Source organism: Furipterus horrens, unplaced genomic scaffold (genome assembly GCF_987537825.1).
Source record: "Furipterus horrens unplaced genomic scaffold, mFurHor1.1.pri manual_scaffold_11, whole genome shotgun sequence".
NCBI classification, from domain to species: Eukaryota; Metazoa; Chordata; class Mammalia; order Chiroptera; family Furipteridae; genus Furipterus; species Furipterus horrens.
The window spans coordinates 13,047,722-13,062,101 of NW_028327181.1; the positions used below are offsets into that span (position 1 = coordinate 13,047,722).

At 50.6% G+C, this 14,380-nt stretch overlaps 1 protein-coding gene across 1 annotated transcript; it reads right to left on the reverse strand.

Moving 5' to 3' along the window:
- Positions 1-412: 412 nt before the first annotated feature.
- Positions 413-10,371, reverse strand: CRYBB1 (crystallin beta B1). The gene is made up of 5 exons (XM_090290800.1): positions 9,627-10,371; positions 8,258-8,376; positions 4,783-4,915; positions 1,921-2,063; positions 413-679 (listed from the first exon to the last, which is right to left on the reverse strand). The coding sequence occupies exons 1-5, from the start codon at positions 9,798-9,800 to the stop codon at positions 496-498; spliced, it is 753 nt and encodes a 250-aa protein (XP_090146926.1). The 5' UTR covers positions 9,801-10,371; the 3' UTR covers positions 413-495.
- Positions 10,372-14,380: the final 4,009 nt, after the last annotated feature.

Sequence of the window (14,380 nt, forward strand, 5' to 3'; positions counted from 1 at the left end):
ATAAAGTCTTATTTACAAATCAGGGCAGATACGTATAAAACAGTAAGTCTATTTAAATAAAAATGTTAAGTAAATAACAAGGCAGGTGGTAAGTTGAGAGGGCAAAAAAATCATGACAATGATACATGAAAGAACAGTTTGAAAACAGAGATTTGTTTGGGAGTGCAGCTCTGGAGCCAGACTGCCTGAGTTCAATTCTCCATTTGCTAGCTGTGTGACCTCGGGCAAGTCACTTTCCCTCTCTGAGCCTCAATTTCCTTACTTGTTAAATGGGAGTAATTATAATACCAGCCTCCTAGAGTAGTTCAAAAGATATACCAAGGGAATAATGTGTAGAAAACTTTGCAGGGCTTGCTCTTTTTTTTTATTATTGAGACTAAGGAAGTCACATGCCAGGAGATGTTTTGGCTTTAGGAATTTTTATTTGCATGAGAAAGACAGGGAAAATGAGCCAGAGGAAGGGGTGAAAGGGGGGAGTAAAAGGGAAGAGTAGACTCATTTGGGGGGCTCAGCAGCCAGGACTGGGAAACAGCCCTCACGATGCCACTGCCTGTCACGCAGGCGGCGCACCGCCTGCATCTGTGGCTGGAAGGCCCCCCACTCATTCCAGTGCCGGAAGTCACCAGGTTCCAGGAGGTACTGGTACCCGCGGTAGCCAGGATACTGATAGCCTACCCAGCTGGGGCAGGAGAAGCAAGAAGGACAGTGTAGAGATGGCCAGCCTCATTTCCAGCCATCCAGACCCCTGCCTGGACCAGCCAGTTCTCCATGTCTCCCTGCGCTTTCTGCTAGAAAGTGAAGATGGGCACCTGGCAAGGTCTGGTTTAAGTTCTAGCCTCCTCAGATAAGCCTCTGACCTGTTCTCCACTCCAGCACACCTCCTCAGAAACTGTCCATCCTCCTCTGACCTTCTGGACAGACCGTCTCTTACTTAGTATTGTCGGACATCATCTCACAGATATACTTGGCCCTCCCTGCTAGGCTGAGTAAGCCCCCTGCAGACAGGAACTGAGCCATATTAATCTCCGCCTCCCCAGTGTGCCTAGCACAGTGCCTGGCTCCTACCAGGCACTGCTTAGTACATTTCTGATGGCTTGAATGCAGGGACACAAGTTTCAGGGAAAAAGAGAGGAACAAGGAAAAGGCCAGGGCCCTGACAGTATTACAGGAGCTCAGCAAGAGTCTGCAGTAGAAAGATAGAAGCCTTATATTTACCTACAGGAGACCAGGGGTGTCTGGCATGGTTGTTTGGAGGTGGAGGGTGGATAAAATGACCTCCTTTGGGCATCTAACCCTCCCCTGTTTTCTCGCAGACATGGGATCACAGGGCTCTGCTTAGACTATTTCAAATCCTGAGAGTTCAGAGCAGAAAGAGCTCTTTTAGATCAAGGAGTTTGGTGTACCCATTGCATAGATGGCAACACTGAGGTGCAGAGCAGGGCATGGGGTTCACCCAGGTTCCACAGCATATCTGTGACAGAGTCATAGCTCTTTCATTACACAGTCTCATCTCTCAGAAGTCACTCTGCTCATTTCTCCAGAGGCTCTGGGGTTCTCTGAATATTCTCTTTGCCAAGATCCACCCAAACTCATCTGTCTGCATCAACTCTGTCCCCCGCCCTCCGCTTAGTTATTCTTTTGATCCCAATATGGGTTTAGAAGCCCCTATTCTCTCCATCTTCCAGCTTTTTAGATCCTGTGGTCAGGTTTGTTTACACTGACTCGAAATTCATCAAAGAATGGCTCCATTTCCCTGAGGACTAAAGGTCTGTTGGTGAAATCCCAGCCACCAGCACTGGAAGAACTAGGGAGAAGCTGGGGCCTTTCCTATGTGTTTGATGCTGTATTGTCTAAGGGCACAGACTCCAAGTCTGTCTGTGCTTGAAGCAGGGGCTGAGCATCTGGCAGGAGGACACTTACGTTCCACTGGAGACCCTCACACTGCCCACGCGGTCACGGAAGCCGTAGACCCAAAGACTGGGCACATCATCCTCCTGGATCTCCATGGTGTTGCCCTTGAAGTTGGCTCCTTCAAACAGGCAGATCTTGTGCTCCCGGGAGTCCTGGGGAAGGAGAGATCGAGTCAGGCATGGAAAGTATGAACATGGCGAAGAGAGGTAACTCAGCGGGGTCTCCCAGAGGTGAAAAGTCTGCTCAGCCACCACGGGAGTCTCCCAGGATCGCTGCTGTTCAGCCTGGAAGGGCCCTCCTCACCTGTGAGAACAGCTGCCTGCCTCTACTTCATGGAGTGGTCATAAGGATTCGATGAGTTCATCCATATAGAGCACTTAGCACAATGCCTAGCATACATTCAAAATGTTTATTCATTATTTTTATTACTACAGTCAGGATGCACACAGCCAGTGAGGAGCAAGACCCTTCAGAGAAGCATTTTATATCACCCATCTGATTTGGTACCCCTCTCCCCTCCATTCCATCTGGCTGATTTTACTTTTTTAATCCTAACCCAATTACATTTTTTTCATTGCTTTTAGAGAGAGAAGAAGGGGGCGGGGAGAGAGAGAGAGAAACATTGACATGAGAGAGAAACATCAATCGGTTGCTTCCTGTATGCACCCCAACTGGGGATCAAACCCACAACAGGTCTGTGTCCTGACCGGGAATCGAACCCGCAACCTTTCGGTGTATGGTAATGATGCTCCAACCCACTGAGTCACCTGGCCAGGGCCACCCTGGCTGATGTTTAGCTCCTTGTACACACCCAGTCCTAGTTTCAGAAACTCTACACTCACTGTTCCCTGGAAGGCTTCACCACCACTCTTCACATGGCTGACTCAGGTCTCGCCCTTCAGGAGATGTCCTCCCTGACTACTCCCTGCCCCTTCTTCCCCCCAACATTAGAGCTCCAGTTCCTCCCTTCCGCTCTCCTAGCGCACTCATTGCTGTGCAGCACAGACCACAGTGGTTCGCCATAGCAGATTGATTTCCATGATAAGTTTCTGATCACTGCCTCCCACAAGGTCAGAGACCATGCCTATTCCGTGCAGAGTTGCACCCAGAGTCTACCACAGAGCCTAGCAGAAACAGATCAGCTGATAGTGTTCAGAGGCATGACTGCAAATGATTGGGTTAGTGATCCTTCTATCTTCCCAGGAGAGGAGGCTGGAAAGGAGTCAGGGAACCCAGCAGGGAGGGAGCTGGAGCTGTCTAGGGGCGAATTAAAAATGGCCCAACAGCAGGTTGGAGGCAAGGATGTGGCGATGGTTTAACCAGACCGGTGGCCCTCAGCCCCGGCTGCACAGTCTACCTGGGGGCATGAAAAAGATAGCAGTGCCTGCACCCCAGCCTCAGAAATTTGGATTTCATTGGTCTGGGGAGGGCTCCAAGCACTGGGAAGTTTTTCTAATAATGTATTTGATTTAAAGAAATACATCCAAACTATTATACTTTCAATTTGTAACCAATATAACAATACAAATGAGATAGTTTACACTCTTATTTTGCTTTTTTTTTACTATGTTTTCAAAATCTGGTGTGTATGTTACACTTCTGGCATGTATCCAATTGGACTAGCCCAAACTTCCGTGTCAAACGGCCACATATGGCTACTGACCCCTGTACTGAACGGCAAGGCTGTAGGGGCTGCTGGAAATGTCCTGGCTGATGGCTCTTCTGAAAAGTTCCCTTGACCCAGATTGCCATTCAAAGACCCCTCAATGATAGAAAGATGCATCTATGAATTCTTACAAAGAGTCCATTGTAAAGGCTGATCATTCAGCCTCAAGTTCTGAGGGAAATCATTGGAAACGACCTGGTTGGATAATCCATGAATATAAGTCTGGTGGTACCCAAAGAACTAGCTGTTGGTACCTGACAGCCTCAGAGGGGGCCATCCATGAAAATTCTTCAGGAAAATTCCCATCCAGGGAGTCCAGAGAGGCAGAAGTTGGCTACCATGGGACTCTGACACTGGCGGGTGAAGCTGTAGTTGGTTCCTGAGTCATAATCATGAGTTGGTTCTAGAAAAACTGTGAATTGGTTTGGGATAACTCCACATATCTTGGCTTTTAGTCTTCTTTAAAGTCATACTCTCTAACTTAGTTAAATGTTATAAAGGGGCTAATTCAGTCTATTGTCTTATCATTGAGAAGTTCCAGGTGCCCGTCTTTCTTTCTTTTTTTTTTTTTTTTTGATTTTATCTATTTATTTATTTTTAGAGACAGGAGAAGGGAGAAAGAGAGGGAGAGAAACATCAATGTGTGGTTGCCTCTCACGTGCCCCCAACTGGGGATCTGGCCCAAAACCTAGGCTTGTGCCCTGACTGGGGATCGAACCAGCGACCCCCTGATTTGCAGGCCGCACTCAATCCACTGAGCCACACCAGCCAGGGCCCAGGTGCCTTTCTGCAATACCCCTCTTCTCAGACACTGCACAGGTGTCAACCTGCAAGCTGGATGTTTTGAACAGACGTTGGGATTTTCAAAGCTCCCCAGGAGAATCTCCTGGGCAGCCAGGAACTGGAAACATCCCACAAACAGAATCAAGGAACGCGTGGACGTTTCTAGCCCCAACGACTAGGCGGCTGAGTCCCCTCTCGATAATAGCAGGGAAGGAGACAAATGGGTTTCATGTTTCTCACTTGCCTTATGAATCTAAGAACGCAACGGCCCCGTCCTTGGACAGCTCAGAGGTCTCCATGCCTCCCTGCTCATCATTCTCTCCTTTCCCTTGCTCACCCCCATTTCCTTGCTTGCTGTCAGACCTCAGACTTACCCCAGTCCTCCCCTCTGCCACCCCAGACCCTGACCAGGGGCCACTCACCATCCTGACGGGTCGGAAGGACATGAGCCGGTCACTGCGGTAGCTGCTGGACCAGGTGTCCCAGCGCGGGTACTCGCCCTTCTCCAGGATGAACATCTCTCCCCTGAAGTTGGACTGCTCAAAGGCGACCCAGCTGGAGGTGAGAGAGATGGGGAGAGTCAGGCGGGCCAGGAGGGGCAAAGGCAGAAAGGACAGCAATTGTTAGCAGAAGCCCCTCACCCCCTGGCAAGGTAGCCCCAAGGCCGGTGGTTTGATTCTAGTCTTTGCCACTTACTGGCTTTGTGACCATAGGCAAGTGGCTTCACCTCTCTGAGCTCTAGTTTCCTCATCTAGTTACCCCTGTTTGTCCGGAGTTGGTGGAGGGTTCAGTGAGACGACATGAGTCATTAAGTGAGCAAGAAGATTCCCCAGATGTAGTATTCACACAAGACTTAAGTACTAGAAGGACCTGGTGTAGAAGAACACATAAGAAGACATTTTCCTTTTAAATCTGATTACAGCTAGGAGAAAGTTTTTCTTCGGTGCCACTGTACTTTAATACTAATCTCCCTTTTTGTAACAAAGGAAGGGCAGGCTCCTAGCAGACAGCCCTGAGCAGACAACAATACACAGCACTGCTCTGTATATTAATTTTTTATGGATACCTTTTACTTAAGTGAGAGATACCAGCTTTCCATCTGTAAAAAGGATGTAAAGGTTCTTTTAAAATATATTTATTTCTGTGAAAAAGGGTCATTTTAAGTGAAATATATTCAACCAAAGTAGTCCTCAAGGTAGAGAGGTAAGAAAAAATTGACACAGGTGATTGAATCATGTGTTTGGTAAAGAAGGGTCTGGCGGTCCTTCTAAACAGGGCAGCTGGTTAGAGCATCATCCCCAATATACCGAGGATTCAGTCAATCTCCGGTCAGGGCAACAGGGCAAATACAAGAATCAACCAACGAATGCATAAAAAATGGAACAACAAATCAATGTGTGTGTGTGTGTGTGTGTGTGTGTGTGTCTCCCTCTCCCTTCCTTTCTCTCTAAAAATCAATAAATAAAAATTAAAAAGAAAAAGACTGGCCTGGCATACAGAAGACACTCAGTAATTGGTTTGCGGGCAGCAGAAGGGAAGTGATAGATAGTAATACCTACCTCTCAGATACCTATGAGAATTAAATGTGATCATGTCTGGAGCAGATAAGAAAAGGATGGAGGTATTCATAGATGTATATATGGATGGATGGATGGATGGATGGGTGTATGGATAAATGGATGAATTGATGGTTGAATGGATGGCTAGATGAATGGAGGAATAAGTGGGTAGTTGGTTGATGGACAGATGGGTAGGTAGCTGGATCTATAGATGAGTGTATTGATGGATGGACAAATGGCTCCAGGATGGAGAATGGATAGATGGAAGGAGGGGTAAGCAGATGAATGAATAAGTGGGTGGAGAATAAGTGGATAGATGGATGGATGCATGCATCTATAGATGGATGGATGGGTGGATGGGAAAGGGATCCTTGGAAGATGGTGCCATGTAGGAGTTAAGAGCATAGACTTTGGAAACAGAGACCTGAGCTCTAATCCCAGCTCATCGTCTATTTTCTATATGGCTTTGGGCAAGTCACTTAAGCTTGTTAAACCTCAGTAAGAGAGGAAATGACTGCATCTACCTTGTCAGGATGTTATGAGGGTCTAAACAAGGAATGCACAAAACAAGTCCAGCACAGAGAAAGCACAGTAAACAGCACGTTTTATGATTGAAGAGGAAGGGAAACTCCAAGACAGTTGCACTTAGGTAAAGACAGATACTGATGTGGTTTTGCCACTCTGCCCGCCTCCCCAACCCCCCTGCCTTCTTCATGATGCCCAGAGAGGAACTGTTACATGAGTAAAACATTTTTAATATTTATTTCATTGCCTTTTGTCATCTCCTCTGGCTCATTTGAGCCTGAGGTGCAAGGAGAGGAGTAAGGCAAGAAACTTAATTTACAGATATGGAAACTGAGGCTCAGAGGGATTAAATCACCTATTTAAGGTCACATGACAGTGGCTGGTGGCAGGTTGAAGTCTCCTAGGTTTCAGGCAGGCATGCCCCTGTGCTGAGGTCATGCCTCTCCTCCCCATTCTCCTGCCAGCCTCCTTCTCTACAACCTTGTTCTCAGCATCATTTTCCCCTCATCCCTGCTGGTCCTGACACAGAGCAGGGCCCTGGACCACAGGTTCTTTTCTATCCTCATCAGATGCAACACCAGGACACACACCAAAGGCCAGCTGCAGCTTTGTTGGAGGAGAAATACTTTGGGCTTGAATCACCAGCTCTGAAAAAAGCTTAAAAACCAAAACTGGCCACATCCGGTAGCTTCTATTCCCAGCTGGGCTTTGGGAATGGGGGTGGGGCTGAGGCTGTGCTGACCACACTGGGGGTGGGGTGGTTGCAGGATATAGAAATGTGCCCTCCCTCTCTCAACCAGAGTGACTCAGCTAAGCTCACAGAGCAATGAGGAAGGCTAATAATCATCACTGTCCCTGCCATGTGTGGGCACCCAGGAAATGCCAGCCCCAAGCTGCATTATCTCCTTCAGGGGAGAGTATTGGGGACTGTTAATCTCCCCATTTCAGAGATGAGAAAACTGAGGTTTGGAGACTGAGCAAGGTCTGGGGGAGCTGGGATTCGAACCTAGGCCTGTCTGAGCCCTTTGTACTGCAAAGAGCTTCAGGATGCTGGACATACAGGCTGACCCTACCCCTTGGGGACTTTCAGCTGGGGAGACAAGCAGCAAAGGGGCCACGTGGGTCTTGTCATGTGTCCTCACTTCATTCAGTCCATAGAGGCTGGAGCTGGTACAGCCACTATGTCTAAGGGAAAATTATTCCTGGGGGTCACTAAGGCCCAGAGAAGCCCAGAAAGTTGTGGCAGGCCATGGAACATTAAGGATGAACTTGGTCAACTGGAGGTGAACCCAGGTTCTGCCACTTCTCAGTAAGTGACTCTGGCTGAGCGAATTAACTCCTCTGAACCTCAGTCTGCCCATCTGTCAAATGGGTATAAGAATAGCCCCTCCCTCACACAGCTTTGTACGATCATCTAGGTAAAGGCCTCACTGTGTGCCTGGCACCTAGTAGGTGCTCAACAGATACTTCTTGTTACTCTTAGGATTGCTTAATGCCCCAGAAAGGAGACAGCTGATAGACATTGACTCGTTGGACTCCTTTTATAGTACAAGCAGCATTTCTCTGGAGCCCAGAATCATGACTTATTGTCTGTGTGATGTTATGATAATCAAATCTCTGAGCCTCAGTTTCCTCAGTAAAACAGGGAGACTAATAGCTCCCTCTCCTCTCTCTCGGGTTTGAAACAAGGACCAGAAATAATATGTGTGTTGCTTCTAGCACAGAGCAGGTGCCCTGGTAAATGGCAACTATTGCTGTTTTATTATCATTTTACGCTGGCAGCAAGAGTGTTCCTCCCCTGCCTGACACTCACGGTCCAGAGGTGACGATGAGGCTGCGCACTCGGTCGAAGCCACGGTCTCCCAGGTTCAAGCACTCCCCGGAGAATTCCACCCGATGGCCCTGGAAGTTCTCCTGCTCAAAGACCACCAGCTGGAGGAGAGAAGCCCCAAGCCCGAGGGTGGGGTGGGACACAGTGAGTGGAAAGGAGTACCTCCAAACTGGAGAAAAATGTATTAAGTCCCCATATAAGTGAAAGCCAGTCATGCACAGATCACATGAGAGTGTGCCATGAGCCAAGGTTGTGAACTGACCCTGTCGTCCCTCGCTCTACTTCTGAACTTAATATCTGCACCATTGTTAAGAACTGATGAGTCTTTCTTCCATGCCTTTATTTGTGTTGTTCCTTCTGCCTGGTATGCCCTCTCCACCACACATCCCCATCCCAGAGCTCAGGTTCCCTGTTCTGTTTTAGGTTCAGGCATCACCTCCTCCAGGAAGCCTTCTCTGATGCCCTCTATATGGGCTTGGTTGAATGCCCCCTACTGTGCTCACTCCATCAGCAATTCAAGTTACATGCTATGCAGTCACACTGCTTTCTTTCTGGGTCTCTCTCTATGCACCCCCCTCCCTCTTTACTCAACCCCTCTGAAGACCAAGGGCTCCTCCAAAGGAGGGTGTGGGCTTGATCCATGTCTGTATCTCCAGCTCCAGCCCAGCACCTGCCACAGAGCTGATGCTCAGGAAACATTTGTCCATCTGCCTGCCACAATATAGGGGGGCCCAGCAGCAGAGACCCCAGTGTGACCATTGGCTAATCCCCTCCCCTTCACTAAGCCCCCAGTTTTGTTTATGATATACTTGTCCCAAGCTGGGAAAACCATGCCACTTACTTGAATGAAGACAAGTATCTTTTTTCTCTGAGCCTCAGTTACCAAGTCCAGGCTTTTAACATGAGTGGTGGGTGTGTAGGTGCGTGTTAACAATTAAATAAAAACAAATGATTCGGTAAGTAACTATGTAATAAAAGCCAGCCATGCGTGGACCACACGAGAGAGTCATGAACCAAAGGCCGCGGCCAGTTCTGTGCAGCTGAGTTTGAAAGCAATCCCAACCCAGCCCCAGGGGACTGGATGCACGCCTTTGCCCTCCAGGAGGCCTTGCAGTCCCACCCATGGACCGCTTGGGACAATTTTCGGGAGGGTCGGAGGCCATCCTCCGGTCTTCAGAGGACCTCCGGGGCAGGTGCTTCCTGCTGGTAAGCCAGCCCGCTTTCTTCTCTCGTTTCTCGATTTCAGAAACTCCAAACACGTGCTCCTGCAGGTCAGAGCCTGGCAGGAGGAGGGGCGGAGGGCGGAGGAAGCGTGGGGTGCAGCTCAGTCACCCGACCCCCAGGTCCTTACCCTGTAGCTCCCAGGAGGCAGGTCCCCGACTTTGGCGGTGGGCAGGGGCGCAGACGCTGGGGCCGGGGCGGGGCCGGGGCTGGGGGCGGGTCCTGCGGGCGGGGCCCCCTTGCCCTTGCTATCAGGCCCTGGGTTTAGCGCAGCTGTTGCGGAGGCCGTGGCAGGCTGAGACATGGTCCCCACCTGCAAATGCCTGGAAAGAAACCTTTGGCCTAGGTTAATTCAGGGGTGGCGCCTCCAAGCTGCCTCCCCACGCTCACACTCCCTGCCCCTGTGTGTTTCAAGCTCTTTTCAACTCATTGCTTAGTTTCTCCCTCTCAACCATGAGCCGTGGTGTCTTCTGGCTTGGCCTCCCTCCCTAAGCACGAAGTTCCTGACCAGGGACCATGCATCCCTGATATCCCTTCCTCCGGGCCTTTGGCCAGGCCAGTCCCTTCACAAGTCTTGCCTTTCCTTCTACCCCCGATTCCCCTGCCATGGTCTTCCTTTACACCTGTAGTTTTTCACGCCCCTGATCACACTTCTTTGCTTCTGCAGCTTCAATCTGCCTCACCAGGTTAATAACAGGAAGTCACATTTGGGTGTACTGTAGGTACGCCAGGCTCTGCTGCCTGTAGTAATGAACCCATCTGTTCTCACCCTAACCTCATGCCCTGGGTACCGTGCGTCTTAACCCCTCTGAGCAGTATGAGGCCCAGAGAGGGAAGCTGACCTGCCCAAGTCCACAAAGCCACTAAATGGTAGGACTCCAATTTCAGCTCAAGCAGATGGACCCAGCCGCAGAGTTACAAAATGCTCTGCTGTTTACTTATCTGATTTATTCACCCCTCTTTTCTCCAGCACCTGGCTTAGCCCCTAGCACATAGGAGAGTCTCATCTAACATCTGTTCAGAGAGCGAATGGATGCGGGTTCCTGTCTCATTCCGTTGTCACGCTGCTGCCTCGGGCGTTCTCTGGGAAGGAGTGTGTGGGTGCAGACTCAGGCCTGGGGCTGGGGAAGAAAGGAGGTCCCCAGACGGTGTCTTTAGTGCATGTCCGGGCTCTAAAATGAGGCTTGTGGCTGTGTAGGCGTTGGGTGGAGAGGACTCCGGTCCAAATTTCAGTGGTTCCTTGTTGTTTTGGGGTCATGGAGACCTTTGAGTGTTTGACAAATGCCTTGTCTTTGTCCCCAAGGGGAAAAAAGCCCTCTTTAATTTTAGGGACAATTCCCAGGGATTCGAGGACTCCCTGACAATGCAGATTGAGACCCTGTGGTCCAGTGGATTGCAGGACCCCCCCCACTCCCCACGTCCCCTGAGAAAGGCTGTTGTTACTCTGAGGGGCACTGCCCGTCATGGGCAGGCCAGTCATCTGGGCCACATTTGTGGCTTCCAGGCTCTCACTTACTCCCCTATGTCATCTGTGAGTCGACACTCCCCTGGGCTAGCTGCTGGACTCATTTCTTCCTGGAGATATACTCCTGTTCCTGTCCCCAACCCTACGCTTGGTTCTCTGTCCTCCGTATCTTGTTTCCTTTGTATCTCTGCCTAGCCCTCCGTCTGCTCTTTATTGCGGCATTCTCTTCTCCCTCCCTCTCTCCCCTTCCCTTAATTGCCTCCTCTCTCTAACTCTTCTGTAAGGGCTCTCTCTGTGCCCCCGCCCCCCACCTTCTCTCACCCCTCTCCCTTCTTCCCTTCCCTTCAGCTCTAAGCAGTGTGGTGAGTTACCTCTTAGCTGGGGGCCTGTAACTTCCTGCTGGAGGACAGGCAGACGGGTGGGCGGGCAAGCGGGTGCTGTGGGCGACTGGGGCCGACCCCCCATTTTATAGTCTGGCAGACACCAGGCCTTACAGTCTGTGGCACAAAGAGGGAGCTGGCTCAGCAGTCCCCGGGGCGTGGAGTTGGGGGGCCTGAGGCTGCACCTCCCTGGGTTACTGCAGAGACAAGCACTTTCCATTGTGAGCCGGGCCTGCGCAGCAGAAAACCTGATAAGGGAGGACTTCACCTGGCCCCTCCCCTAAGGCCTCACCATCAAACCCCAGCCCTTGGGGTCCCCGCTGGCTGCCAATTTGGGGGCAGGATAAAAGGGGAGCCCTGGAAGGCGGGAAACCGGGCTCAGCCACCGCGTGCCGTGTGCCTTCTGGCAGGTCTCTGTTCTTCAGGGCCTCTGTGACGCCGCCGTGTCCGTGTGGGGTGCTGAACAGGAAAGAAGGCAATGATGAGCACAGGAGATGGGAAAATGCTTTGTAAAGGCAGGTGGGGGTGTGAATATCCACAGCCGCACTTACCGAGTGCTTCCTGGGTGCTAAGCGCAGCACCCAATGCCTGACCCACTCCATCTCAGTCAATCTCCAGGGCAGCCCACCTTATTTGGCACTTTCATTATACCCATTTCACAGATGGGCAAAGCTAGGGCACAGAGAGGTCAGAGTCAGGAGCCAGCCCGGGTAGGGGCCCTGAATGCTTCATTCTCATGACATCAGATGTTGGCCCTGGCTTGATCTCCTGCTTCTGGATATAGGGATAGGGCTGGGGGATCTCCCTGAACTCAGTAGGTTGAATGTTTAATGCCTGGGGCCTATTCCTCTACTCACAATGCGCCCAGATTCCTCCCTCTACTTTTTCTAGACCTGCCTATAGACCCTCTTCCCCTCATTTGACTCCAGGGATGGAACAAGTGGCCAGGAATATAACTGTTCATCTTAGAGTTTCCTCTGGGAGGTCCTCAACCTCACCACACCCTGTTCACCCCTGGGCCCCACCACCTAGCACAGGGCCTGGCACAGAGGAGGCTCTTTACCAACGTGGGGGGACTAGATGGTCACAGTGGATCATAACAGAAGGTGGGGTACAGGGGGAGATAGGGAAGGGGAGGTGGAGAGAGAGAAATGGAGACACTGATTGGGAGAAGCAGAGAGCGACAGAGAAAGATGATGGAGACTGAAATGCAGAGGGGACAGGGAGGGGACAAGACAGTGAAGGAGAGAGAGGAGGGCAGACAGAGAGACAGATGTAATGGAGCAATAGGCTCAGAATAATAGAAAAGATACCAGAAGTCCTAGCGTCCAATGATCTCATTTCACAGATGGAGAAACTAAGCCCAGGTAGAACAGTGACTTCAACAAGGTCACGTGGTGTGAACTCACAGGAGGGCCAGGGCTGAAAGAACCCAGGGGAACCGCTGAGCCAGGTCAGCCTGCAGTCTGACCCCTGCCCCGGGTGGGCTTGGGGGAGAGGGGGCTCGCCCAGGTTCCTGCCTCTTCTGCAGAGGTCCAGGGACCCATGTTCCCCTTGGAGCCCAGCTCTGCCTTGAGATCCCCGTAGCCAGCACTGCTTTCTGCCCCTCCACCCAACCCAGCACCTCCTCACTTCCCAGGTGCTTCCTCAGTCTTTCATCCTGGGCCAAGGCCTGGGAGGCAGGCAGGAACCACAGGACGGGACACAAGAACAGGGCCAAGACACATGAGTGGTGGGGGGCCACCCACGGGTCTGGGCTTCAAGGCCAGGCTGTCTGGGGCTGTTCCCTGTCTTCTGTGGCAATGGGGCTGCCTGCCAAAAAGTGGGCACAGAGGTGGGGGATGGCCCCCCATGCCAAGTGGCTCCACTCTGAGTATTTCACTGACTTGGCTCCTGTAATCCTCACTACGAGGTGGGGGTTCTCTGGGATCTATCCTATTTGCAACAAGGAAGAAACTGAGGCAGCTCCCTTTCTCTTCTCTCAGCCTATTAGCTCATCTGTAAAATGGAATTGGGAAGTCACATCTTTTTAACCCCGGGACCAGGGCTCTTAAAACTGTGCACTCCTGGCTTTCTATGAATAATGATTTAATAGTAATCATGTTTATTATTTGCAATGATGATGGCAGTGATGATGGCGGCACAGAATGCCTTTCGTGTTCCAAGCATTATTCACGTGTAATTCACGTTTCCCCTCACTTGCCCTTCTCTCTTAGGCTAACCCAATTTACTTTGTTGTACCCATTTCATGCGTGAAGAAACTGAGGCTCAGAGAGACGAAGTAACACACTCAAGGTTATCCAGCCAGCAAGGATGCAAAGCCAGGCAGTCTGGCTGCAGAGGCTGCATTCTTAGCCTTTTATCCTCAAAGCAACCCTTCATCAAAGCCATGCATTTGATGGGATTGCTTTTAATTTAACCCTCCCAGAGGGACAAATGTTGCCACTTTATAGGCCAGGGGCTGAGATCAGACATTCTCCAGGTTGCCCAGCTGTTCAGAGGCAGGACTGGATTTTACCCAGAGTGGTCTGGTCTCTGCCATGCTCCTTCCTACTCTGTGAGATGCCCCTTTTAGGTCAGACCAGAAGGTGTGGGAAGAGGGTGCACAAAGCAAACTCTACAGACCCTGGCTATTTGGCAGGTGTGCTACGGATTGCCAAGCATGTTCGCACCCACCAGCTCTTTTCTTCTGCCCACAGAATCATCTGAACTTCCCTTTGGGCTTTGTGGGCCCTGGAGGCCTGGGCACAGCCTATCTTTCCTGCTGGGATCCCTTTGCCCCTTCAGGATTCCTGAACTCCAGCTCCATCAGGCTACCAGCTCTTTCTCATACATGTGTCCCAAGTTCCCACCTCTGCACTTTTGTTTAGAAAAGCATTTCCCTGCATCTCACTTTGCACAAATCCTCCTCACCCTTCAGAGTGCCACTGCCAACAAGAAGCCTGCCCTGATTGCCCCTGCTGGAAGAAGTGTAGGAAGGGGAAAAGGTATTAGCATTTGCTGAATGTTTATTCTGTGCCAGGCATGGGATATAACACC

Coding starts and splice junctions, on each gene's coding strand:
- CRYBB1 (XM_090290800.1), bottom strand. CDS start 9,800: ATGTCTCAGCCTGCCACGGCCTCCGCAACAGCTGCGCTAAACCCAGGG. Junction 8,377..9,626: donor TGCCTCCTGGGAGCTACAGG/GTAAGGACCTGG, acceptor TCTCTCCTCCAG/CTGGTGGTCTTTGAGCAGGA. Junction 680..1,920: donor GTGAGGGTCTCCAGTGGAAC/GTAAGTGTCCTC, acceptor CTCCTGCCCCAG/CTGGGTAGGCTATCAGTATC.